This window comes from Vulpes vulpes, chromosome 12 (genome assembly GCF_048418805.1).
Source record: "Vulpes vulpes isolate BD-2025 chromosome 12, VulVul3, whole genome shotgun sequence".
Taxonomy (NCBI): Eukaryota; Metazoa; Chordata; class Mammalia; order Carnivora; family Canidae; genus Vulpes; species Vulpes vulpes.
Window position 1 is genome coordinate 183,439,455 of NC_132791.1, and position 11,215 is coordinate 183,450,669.

General features: G+C 49.1%; 1 protein-coding gene across 1 annotated transcript in view; it reads left to right on the plus strand.

Annotated features, from left to right (window-relative positions):
* The window catches only part of KCTD19 (potassium channel tetramerization domain containing 19), a 31,337-nt gene that overhangs the window by 19,782 nt on the left and 340 nt on the right, over nt 1–11,215 (plus strand). The window contains exons 5-15 of the mRNA XM_072731711.1: nt 1,036–1,167; nt 3,028–3,238; nt 4,376–4,536; nt 5,815–5,918; nt 6,368–6,510; nt 6,712–6,795; nt 7,079–7,193; nt 7,596–8,223; nt 9,487–9,675; nt 9,854–10,008; nt 10,333–10,434. Of these exons, the coding sequence (XP_072587812.1) occupies nt 1,036–1,167; nt 3,028–3,238; nt 4,376–4,536; nt 5,815–5,918; nt 6,368–6,510; nt 6,712–6,795; nt 7,079–7,193; nt 7,596–8,223; nt 9,487–9,675; nt 9,854–10,008; nt 10,333–10,434 (2,024 nt within the window). The remainder of the gene's footprint in view (nt 1–1,035; nt 1,168–3,027; nt 3,239–4,375; nt 4,537–5,814; nt 5,919–6,367; nt 6,511–6,711; nt 6,796–7,078; nt 7,194–7,595; nt 8,224–9,486; nt 9,676–9,853; nt 10,009–10,332; nt 10,435–11,215) is intronic.

Genomic DNA, 11,215 nt, shown 5'->3' on the forward strand with positions numbered 1-11,215 from the left:
TATTTTATTCCCTGTTCATTTGGGGATGGCCTGGGTATAAAGGGGAACTGGCAGCTGCCTGAAGTGATCAGGAGCCACAGGAGTTGGCATGAAGGGCAAGGCCTTAAGCTGGGCTCCAAAGTCAGCTACTCTGTAGCTTGCCTTTATGTATCCATCTGGGTGGGCTCCAGGCCTTAGTTCCTCTCACCATAAAATGAGGAAGTAGGGTTTCCTATTCCTATTCCTTTGTTTTAAAGAATGGTCCCTACTTACTCTCATATCCACTAAATCCAGAATAAAAGAGAAGGAGGGTGTATGGTGAAAGGTTCCTCAGAATCATTGTAAAATTGTCTGCTTGAGCTCGTGGCCTAGGGAGGGAGGATATCTTCAACCCTGGACAGAGAGAACCTCTTTCCCTCCACACTCTGGTCAGGATGTGAACTGAATGAGCTCTTTGATTCCAAGATACTGCTGCTGCCTAGATGAACAGGGCAGGAAACACCCAAGTTGTACTGGGGCCCAAATGCCTGGAACCCCAGCCATTCCTACTTAACAGTCACCTGGAAAATTGTCTTGATGTGCTTCTGAATCTCCAAGTTGATTCACACAGGACATTAGCATTGGCTCCATCTCTGCCTCCCACACTGCAATCCAGGCAGGGACAAACTGCAAGTGCCACCTGCCAGCCCAGCTCAGCTGGGCCATTCCTCTGTAAGCGGCAAGACAGACATTTTGGAATGTCCTGCTCTTGGGTCAAGACTCACAGGGTAAGTCTCGAAGTCACAGTTTGTTCACCAGGAGGGCCTGGCCTAGGACTCCCAGGTCAGGCCAAGGGAGGCCAAACTCATGGACTCAGACACAGGAAAACAAAGTAGTTTGGGGTCTTTCACCTTGAAACCACAGGCTCAAAGCTAATCTAACCAGGTATGTTTAGAACTTGTTTCAGAACAAGGAGAGCCTAGGATATGTTGCAGTACACAAATCTGCCAAAACCTGGACCCATGATTAAATCAGAAATAACCTCCTTAATCATTTTGTTTCCCTTTGCTTTTCAAGTGAATTTTCTACGCTCACAGAAGATTTTACTACCAGATAATTTCTCCAATATAGACGTGTTAGAAGCAGAAGTGGAAATTCTGGAAATCCCTGAGCTCACTGAAGCTATAAGGTTGTACCGGATGAACATGGGTATGTCACCAGGGGAGCCTTGCCTTCCCCTTGACATTCTGGGGCAGTCCAGGCTTGAGTTGGAAAAGCCAAGAACAAATGTCTCCCCTCCATCCCACAACCATTTTGGGCTTTAGGCAGTGGTGAAAGAGGCGGGTGTTTTGGCTGACTTAGAATCTAAGAAGAACAATTTCAGACTGAAGCCCTGTGTGCCCCCTGTCTGCTCAGCATCCCACTGAGCTGTAGATAGCTCAGCCCAGCCTGGGTGGGGAAACCAGGCTTGAGGATCCTAGGGAGGGAGGTTGGGCCCAAGCACAAGCTTCCCAGGGGTGTGTAGATCTGCCCTGCTTGTAGAAGTGGTGAGCAACTGTGAACTTGCAGCACCGGACTGACACTGCCATCCTATCTCTTCCAGGCATAGCTGGAAGGCATGGGAAACTCTCAGGCAAATTCTCCATTAGTGCTTCAGTTATCTCACCCACTCCCAAATTTCCTTGTTTCCCTACTTCACAACTTCTGGCTGCTGTGCCTGTCTCTGCCGTCTTCTGACACTTCCTAACTGTGGTCCAATCCAGGCCTTCATGCTCCCATCCCTACCTCATTCCAGTTTCCTCCTCATGTTTTTTTAACTTGCCTTTTATCATCCCATTTCCCATCCTGCACATCTATGGAAGCTACTGTGGATGCTGCAAGGAGCTAACTACCCCAGTGTGACATGCTGAGAATGTATAGAACTTACACATGTGAAATTTGGCCTGTGCATCACCAGACATTTACCCATGGGAATAAGGTCTTTCTCTTTGTTTAGGCCCAGCTCTCCCAGCCTCCTCATCAGGCAAAATGGGAGTGCTACCCTATCTGGAAGTAGTGGCAGCCTGCAGCAGGTTTCAGAAGCCTGTTCCAGGGTCTTCCAATCCACTTAAGGGGGGGGGGGTGGGGAGTTCAAATCCCTCCTTCAAGAGCTTCTATTTGTCAGAGAACATGGTCATTGAGAGATGAGTAGAGCAGTGCCTGCTCCACAAGAGCTATGTGAAGATGGAGGGAAAGCGTATTTGCAGCCAGGCTCTGCAAACAATGCAGCAGCATGGTTTTTGCCTTTTATAAAACACATGACTAAGGGAAACAGCTCTGGTAGCCTTGGAGATGGGCAAAGCTGCCCTCACATCCTAGCTCTGCCCCACCTAGTTTTGTGGTGTGGGGCAAGTACTTACTTAATCAGCCTCTCAGGATAGTTTCCTCATCTGTGATACAAGGATGGCATGACCCCTCCTGTAGGGTCACTCAGAGGACTGCAGATGATCCATGAAAATCACCCAGCAGCTTGCCTACTGGGCCATTGTTGCCACTGGGATAGGATCCTATAGATTGTGCATGTGCCCACTGCAGAACAATGTCCTGCCCATGAACCAGCAACCCAAGTACCCAATCTGAAAGTAACACCACATAGTTTGTCTCTGGGGAAAATTCTGCCCAGGAGTGATAGGAGCTGTGAATCTGAGAAGCCTGTGATGCAGATCAGGTTCTGTGCAATGGTTGCCGATCCCCCATGGATGATTAGAGCAGAGCTTGGAACTAAGGGAGATTCCTGCAGAGGCTAGAGCCAATTGGCTGCTCTCCTGAAATTTCTGAAATTCAAATGTTAATGATAGAGCAAATTAGCACCCCCAACCCTACCTCCCAATAAATAACTTGACCTTTCAATCTAAGTATATGAAAAATTATAGTGATTTTGAGAAGATCCAGATTTGGCTGTGCAAGGAAATTAGCTCCCTCTAAGCTTCTTTAGTACTAATTCAAGGCAGCAGTAGGAAGCAAAACCCAAAGCTTCCAATAGTTATGACCATGAGGGGTCTAGGAGTCACCCCATTCTCACCGGCACAGGTGGCTGTCCCCGGACCTCTTGTGCTCCCCCAAGCCCTGGGAAGGGGGACCATGCAGCAGGCCTGGAGTCTGTGAAGCCGTTGTACATGATGGCCCTGGGTCTGCTTGTCAAGTACCCAGACTCCGCACTGGGACAGCTCCGCATCGAGAGCACGCTGGACGGCAGTAGACTGTACATCACAGGAAACGGGGTCCTCTTTCAGCATGTCAAGTAAGGCCCTCTTCAGAGAGCAGCTTGGTCCCACTCAGGCTGGTCTTTGCCTTTCCTCGGAAACCAACCTGGGGCCCTGCCCATGAGCCAGAGGAAAGTAGTGTCCTTGGGGGCAAACTCATAATTTTTAGCTACACCCACCACCAACACTAAACTCAGGTCTTAGAGGAGAGTACAAGTGCCAAGTACAAGGGTTCCCAAGGTTCAAAGGCTTCAGTTGGGTTCATATTTCTGTTTTTTGCAATCCATTGCTATTTTTAGTCCTCTTCTAGGTCTAAGATGACCAGGCCACAGTCACAACCCTCAGAGTGCTAGATACTTCCTCTGCATGCAGATCTTTCTACAAAGGTCCTCCCCAACCCCAACCCTTGGGAGGCTTGCTAGATACACAGAAGGGCCAGAGCTGGGGGTGACCTCCAGAAGCAAAGCAAGGAAGGCTTCCTGAAGGAGGTGATACCTGGCCTTTGGCTCAAGGCATGAGCTCAGAGTGCCTCCGTTAGTGCAGGAGTATGGACTCTAATCCTGTTTTATAGAAAGGTAAACTGATGTTCAGAGTGGGGCAACTCTCTTAGGGTCACAAAATATATTGGTACCAAAACTAAACATAGAAGTGGGTTTTCCTGAGCCCCTGGGAAGAAGGTCAGCCAACTCTGGGCATTTCAGGCTTTTGTGGCCCATACAACCCATCTCTCTCAGAGATGTCCCATCCCTAATGTCATAGAGGGCAAAGACAAGTGCCTTTGGAGGCAAAGGGTTGATGTTCAGACCCCCAGCCTCTTTACTAGGCCCACATGGTATTTGTAATCTCCCAAGACCATGGCAGGCTGCTAAACAGTAATTGAGATGTCATGGGCAGATACTTATGGGGGCAGAATCAGAGTAGCTGGGCCCTGGCCCTGGCTTGTGGAACCTTAGGCAGAGTCTAGAAAATAGATCAAACTAGATGGTGAGCCTGTGTGTCCAGGTTCAGTCTCCTACAAGACATCACCAGATTTCTGGTTAAAGCAGGAAATATAAGTGACCAAAGGTTTGAGCCAGGGTGAGAAGCAAGGCATTCTAGATATGAAAAGTTGGCAGGCTGGACTCCCTTGGGGTACAGTGCTGAGATTCTCTCTAACAGGCCTTTCCTCTGGGCAGAAACTGGCTGGGAACTTGTCGGCTGCCCCTGACTGAGACTATTTCCGAGGTGTATGAGCTCTGTGCCTTCCTGGACAAGAGGGATATCACCTATGAGCCAATGAAAGTGGCCCTGAAGACTCATCTGGAGCCGAGGACTCTGGCACCCATGGATGTGCTCAGTAAATGAGGAAGCTTCTTTATTTGAATTTAGCATCAGAGGAGAGCTTGGGTATCATAAAGGAAAGTCAAGACTGGCCAGGGCCAGGAACTAGATGGAAGAGGAGAGGAAAGTCAAAATTTATAGGTTTTCCTAGAGGGAAACTTTCATGTTAAGGTACCCCTCCTCACCTCAAACCCATGAGTAGCCTCTAGTAGTATAGACTGGGCAATACAGACTGACCTCACTATGGGGCCGCTGGGTCCTCAAGGGTAGGACTGCTCTGGCTCTGAGAGCTGACGTGCTGTGCTCATTTGATCCTCACAGCCATCCAGGGAGGAACAATCTCTGGGTCTGTTTAACAGATGAAGTAGAGACTCAGGGAAGTAACTTGCTCAAAGTACACAGTGACATCATGATCGAGCTAGAGTTTGAGTCTGAGTCCAAAACTAATTTTCAGCAGCTGTCTTATAACCTCTTAACAAAAAGTTTTAGATCAGGTTTCCACTGTATTGTCATTCAGCAATAGTCAACATTTATTGAGCACCTACCATATACCAGGAAAGAAGTAGACCTAATTAGGAGTATAGAAGTGAGCAAAATGGACCCAGTCCTCATCTTCATGGAGTTCACAATCTAATGATATTCCTCTTACTTAACTAAATAGCCTGGTTATTTACCCTTTACTCATTACAAAGCTCATTAGAAACTGGTTCCCAAACATCAGACAAAGCCTAAGTCTAGTCCCCCAGAAAAACGGTCTTGGATTCATCTTCTCAAAATAAAGCCCCATTCTCCAGACATGGCTAGAAGCTTGGTCTCTATAGCAGTGACGATGATTTGATGAGATGGCAATGTGACATTTACCAAACTATACACGCAAACATACAGAGGGACTCCTTTCCACATGAAGTTATACACCCAGCCAGAAACCAGAGGCAGTTGGCAATGCAGGTAGACAGGAACATTAGTCCAGCTTTCTTGAGAGAGGTGGGTGAGGGGAAGAGCATCAGTACCCTTGGGGATGAGATTTTAGAGGTCTCACCATTCCCACCCCCAGAGTCACCAGCTGACCTTGCAAGCTGCCATTACAAACCTACCTCACCACCCAGGAAATTGTATGGTGAGCTGCAGGGAAGGCCTGAGAGGAGTGGTGTCTAGGATTTCTGCTGCTCCTCAGAGGAGGCAACACAACCTGACTAATGAAAATACTGAGTCTTAGCATATGATATTAACCAAAATGCCCTACCTAATTTCCCTTCTGGTCATGCGGTATGTTCCTTCTCACTGGTTTCCTTAGATGAGGAATGGATGGCAGAAATCACTGTGTATTCCCCGCAACAGATCATCAAAGTTTATGTTGGAAGCCACTGGTATGCAACCACCCTGCAGACCTTACTGAAGGTATGCTGGCCCCAGGCTACCCTCCTTTCTTTTGTGGCTTCTGTGGCTGAGCTGTTTTAGAATCTTGTCACCTGAGCCTCACAGAGCCCCTAGCACTTGCTTAGAATAAGACATGGCTGAAAATGCTCTTAGTATTTGAGCCGCATGCTAGGAAGGTCCTCAAGAGTTTGGGTAGGGAGGAGACCAATCTGAGGGGTCTGGATCAAGCAATATGCAGAGTAGGGTTACAAATGCCTTGAGAGGGTTATCTGGTCTAGAATCCAGCAAAACTTGAAGCAGGGATGTTCTTGTCCCTGGATGCTTGGCTCCCCATGATGGCTCCCTGTGGCTAATAAGACAAGGAGATGGAAGTCCCAAAGCCTGTTCTAGAATGGATGAGAAAATGAAGAGAAGACTGACCTGCCCTTTAACTAACAGACTAACAGAGTCTGGTGTACAACCCCTTGCAGTATCCAGAACTTCTGTCCAACCCTCAAAGAGTGTACTGGATCACTTATGGGCAGACCCTGCTGATCCACGGGGATGGCCAAATGTTCCGACATATTCTCAACTTCCTGAGACTTGGAAAACTGTTTTTACCATCTGAATTTAAGTAAGTGACAAATGGAAAGAAATTATGTGATAAAACCCCTTCCTTCTGCAACAAAAAAACCTTGAGTTTGTAGCCTTCAGGGAGGAGGTTTTATTATTTCCAGTATGTCAACTGCTGTTCAAGGCAGCAGCTCTGAAGGCTGTGCCTCCACCCACACTCCCGCCCCAGCTGCCCAGCCTGATGACATCTTGTCATTTGCAGGGAATGGCCCCTGTTCTGCCAGGAGGTAGAGGAATACCACATCCCATCCCTCTCAGAGGCCCTTGCCCAATGTCAGGCATACAAGTAAGGAAACTTTGCTCTGGACACCACATTCTGGAGTGAGGTAGAGTAAAGGAGTGAGGACCTTTATAGTCCTCTTGAGAATCCTGTCTTAAGTCCCACCTCTCCATTCTCCTTGGGGCTCAGGGGGTGGAACAGGCCCAAGATTGGCCAATGACCTAAGTGAAACCTTTTAAGAGCCCTTCCCCTCCACTGTCTAAAGTTAACTAGCCAAAGAGCAGACCTGACCAACTGGTCGATGACTAGTAGAAGCCTCTGCTTACTGACTCCCTCTTGGAGTCTGCAGGTCATGGACCCAGGAGAAAGAATCTGAAAATGAAGAAGCTTTTCCCATCAGGAGGCTGCATGTGGTGACGGAAGGGCCAGGGTCTCTGGTGGAGTTCAGTAGAGACGCCAAAGAAGTAAGCCTCAGCCTTCTTTGGCTTGGTGTTGTCCTGAGTTAGAGTACTGCCACAGGGTTCAGGGGTGGGCTCTGCTACTGAGGGGCATAGCTGAATTAAAGAGCAGGGCCTACACGGATTCCTAGTGTGGTAACTATGTCTGAAAATTGAAGGAGGTACAGGGAGGTGTTGGCCACTTGTGGCCTAGAATGCTGATAATATGTTCCTTTGGAATATGAGACGCCCCTGGCCTGGCATCACCCCCATTCAGGCTGAGCAAAGCTCAAGTGGCTGACCTCTATGGAGGATGGGATTGATCTGGGTGAGCAAGTGAGGTCTTGAAGGCCCAGATTGTTAGGTCTCAGGTGAAGCTTCAATGTGGAAACACAAAATTCCCAGAGCTGCTGTGTCCTCCTTCCCTAGACCACAGCCTGCATGCCTGTGGACTTCCAAGACTGCAATGACAGGACTCCATGGAACAAGGCCAAGGGAACCCTGGCCAGATCCAGTCAGATGGAGGAGGCTGAGCAGTACTCCCAGGCCATCCAGGTGTCCCTGTGCCGAGGTGCCAAGAGGGCGGGCAATCCCAGTACATACTCCCACTGTCCTGGCCTATGTGCCAACCCCAGATACTGGGGGGGCCACCCTGAGAGTCCTCCCAAGAAGAAATGCACCACAGTCAACCTCACACAGAAACCTGAAACCAAAGACCCTCCTGTCACCCCTATTCAAAAACTCATCTCCCTGGTAAGGGAATGGGACATGGTCAATTGCAAACAGTGGGAATTCCAGCCAGTGCCAGTTCCCCAGAGCAGCTCCATGGAGGAAGCTACCCTGCAGCCCCCTTCGGGAAGTGAGGCTGCTTCCCAGCCTGTCACCTCAGCTTCCTGGAAAGGACATTCCACAGGCTCAGAGAAGGACCTGGGTCAACAGGCAGGGGCTGGAGCTGGAGCCAAAGACAAGGGGCTGGAGCCAACCTTTAAGCCATACTTCCCTGTGAAAAGAGCTGTTACCCTGAAGGATTGGGGCAAGCAGAAGCCAAGGGAGAAAGGTGAGTCCTGCCCCATCCTTAACCTCCGTGTCATTTAACAACAGAGAGGGCAAACCCTGGCCAAGACCATGGAGTGAATTAGTGACAAAAGGGGACTAGAACTCTCTATTCGCTGACATCAGATCTGCAAAGCAGCAGGCAGAGATGACCAACACACTGGCATGGCTTGTGGGGCCAAGAGTCTGCACGAAGCATATGGGAAGAGGGTGTCTATGAAATATAGGAGCGCAAAGGAAGCTGGATGTTAGGGAGTAATAAGCAGGGGAAGGAAGTAGAAGTCTCGGTTGCTTGTGGAAACACAGGTCTTTGGTCTAGCTCTGGAGGCCAGGCTTCACGTAGGGAAGTCATAGGAAATAGGGCTGAGGACATAATTTATCAGGACAGGTCTTGTGGGCCAAGTTCAGGACCTGGTACTTTATTCTGATCCTACAGGGTATGGCAGCCACTGAAGAATTTTAAACAAGGGAGCAAGCAGTCAGGTGTGCATTGAGAGCTTGCTCCAGCAGTAGAGGAAATGCAACAACAGAAGCAGAAGTGTTAGAAGCAGAAGGTCATTCTAGGTTAAACAAGCTAGGCTGTTGGGGGGTGGGGGGAGGATGTAGGAAAGGATCCACACAGAGAGGGGCCAGGTTTCTGCCCTGTGTGACTGCAGGGGGTGGGTGATTACTGAGGCGGGACAGACAGAAGAAAGAGCTGGAGAGAGAGGCGTGTTGTGTGTGGTGGGGCACTGTGGAGATGACCCAGGGGAGTATGCTGAGAATTGCCATGTTGGGCTATTTCCTCTGTTCCCTCATCTTTCTACAGTATTCTTTTGCTTTTCCTTTTAAAGTCTTAGGCCCTCCTTGGAGGGGCCTTCTTGTGCCCTGCCTGTGAGCCCTGAGTTGGTCAGTCTAATGTACTCTTCAGAGTAGACATATGTCAGAAAGCTCACCCAAAAAGGTCCTCCCATTTTACAGTTTTCCAATGATTTCCAGTCCCCCACCTAGAGTATTATCAGCTCTAGTTAATACCAGCCTTAGTTCAAGAGGGATTTGGAGAGTTCCTTGTTGTTCTGAAATGTCGGATTGGGCTTGTGATGCTTCAAAGACAATGGAGAGACGAGAGCCAGGACAGGCCCCTATCAGCAGAGGGTGCCACTTCTGAGAAGCTGGAGGCAGAAGGTTAGGGTAACTGTCTGTGCTGATCTGTCACCAGAGGCTCCTTCCCTGCTTGGGCTCTGAAGTGGCTCAAGGAGGACCCCCCCCCCCCATGTTGTTTTCACAGAAAGCCCTGGCCCTGAGCAGCCTCTGCCTGAGGCTGAGGTGGATAATGCAGGGGTCATCCTCAAAGTGACCCATCCCCCTGTAGTGGGCAGTGATGGCTCCTGCATGTTCTTTGAGGACAGCATCATCTACACCACACAGATCGACAACCTCAAGCATACACCACCTACAGCCAGCCCCCAGCCCAAAGGTGAGACTCTGAAGCCATACCTGGCCCTGTACTTCCTTGTGGAGATGCCTGAACCCCTACCCAGGGTCCTTCAGGAAGAGAGTCTCCCTCAGGTACCCTACACTTCTCCCCTTATTCCAGGCTGGCTCTAAGGCCTTAGCCACAGGCAGCTGTGGCCAGTCTACTCTCTTCTCCACAGAGGTGACTTTCCTGAGCTTCTCTCTATCCTGGGAAGAGATGTTTTATGCACAAAAATGTCACCGCTTCCTGACTGACATCATCCTGGATTCCATCAGGCAAAAGGACCCCAAAGCCATGACAGCCAAGGTGGTCTCCCTGACCAACCGGCTGTGGGTATGTTTGACAAGCCTCAGACCTTGTTTCTCTACCTGTCTGTCCCCCTGTCCCCACTATAAGTGGTACCAGGCAAAGGGAAGCAAGTCAAGGGGAATAGGTCAGGGGCACAAGGGTGGCAAGAAGAGCACGGATAGGAAGACAGGGCAGTGTCATCTGAACCAAGCCTTGACCAAGAGGTAGTTTGGAATGACAGCCCCTGATCCCTGTAACTCCTGAAGACCAAGGGAAGCCCCTGCTCTGCATCCCATTCTGAAAGACAGGGAGCAAATGTGTGTCGGGCAGCTGCTTCCAGCCCTGTCTGACCAGGGGCTCTCCTGGCAGACCCTGCACATCAGCCCCAAGCAGTTTGTGGTGGATTTGCTGGCCATCACCGGCTTCAAGGATGACCGGCACACCCAGGAACGCCTGTACAGCTGGGTGGAGGTGAGGGCCAGTACCCCACTGGGAATGTTGACCCCATTATACCTCAAATGGATACTGTCCTGCTGCATGAAGGCCAGGCCAATACTGCCCAAAAGGCAAGGCAGGCAGCTAGACCTCCAGTCCCTGGTCCCAAGGAGGGAGAAACAAGAGCTGAAATTAACCAGTCCAGAGTGATCAAAAAGCAGTATTAGGGCCACTGGTTTTGTGATTTTCCTCCAATTTTGCCTTCATCACTAACACCCCTGACCATGCCGGGAAGCACATCATGTGAGCCCAAGCTTTTGGGATGCTGAAATCAGAGAAACTATTAGGAGTCAGACCTTATTAATGGGTGATACTGACTTTACCTACTTAGCTATATCACCACTTTTGTACGTTCCTTTCATGTATGAGCTGCTTTAAAACGTTCTTTACCAAAAAAATGTTCCGTAAAACCAAAGGATTGACCCTTTTGGTTTTTTGATTCCTTAAAATAATTTTAGAGTTATAAGTTTTTATTTTAACATTGTAGGTGAAAAAGATTTAGCTAATTTCTCATTAATCTGGTATTTCTGTAATCAAGTACCTTATTATTGACACTTTATCCTAAACACACCAGTTGCCTATACTATTAGGCCTCTGGTTGGTCTATTGATTGGAAAGGTAATGTCAGCATCTCCAGCTAGAAAATGGAAAACCAGTGGCCCAAAACATACATTTCTGACCCTCTGGTCATTCTGGTAGCCACTCCTAGCCACAGCCTTGTGAGAAGTGTGGGCAAAACTGAGCCTGAGAGCATCAG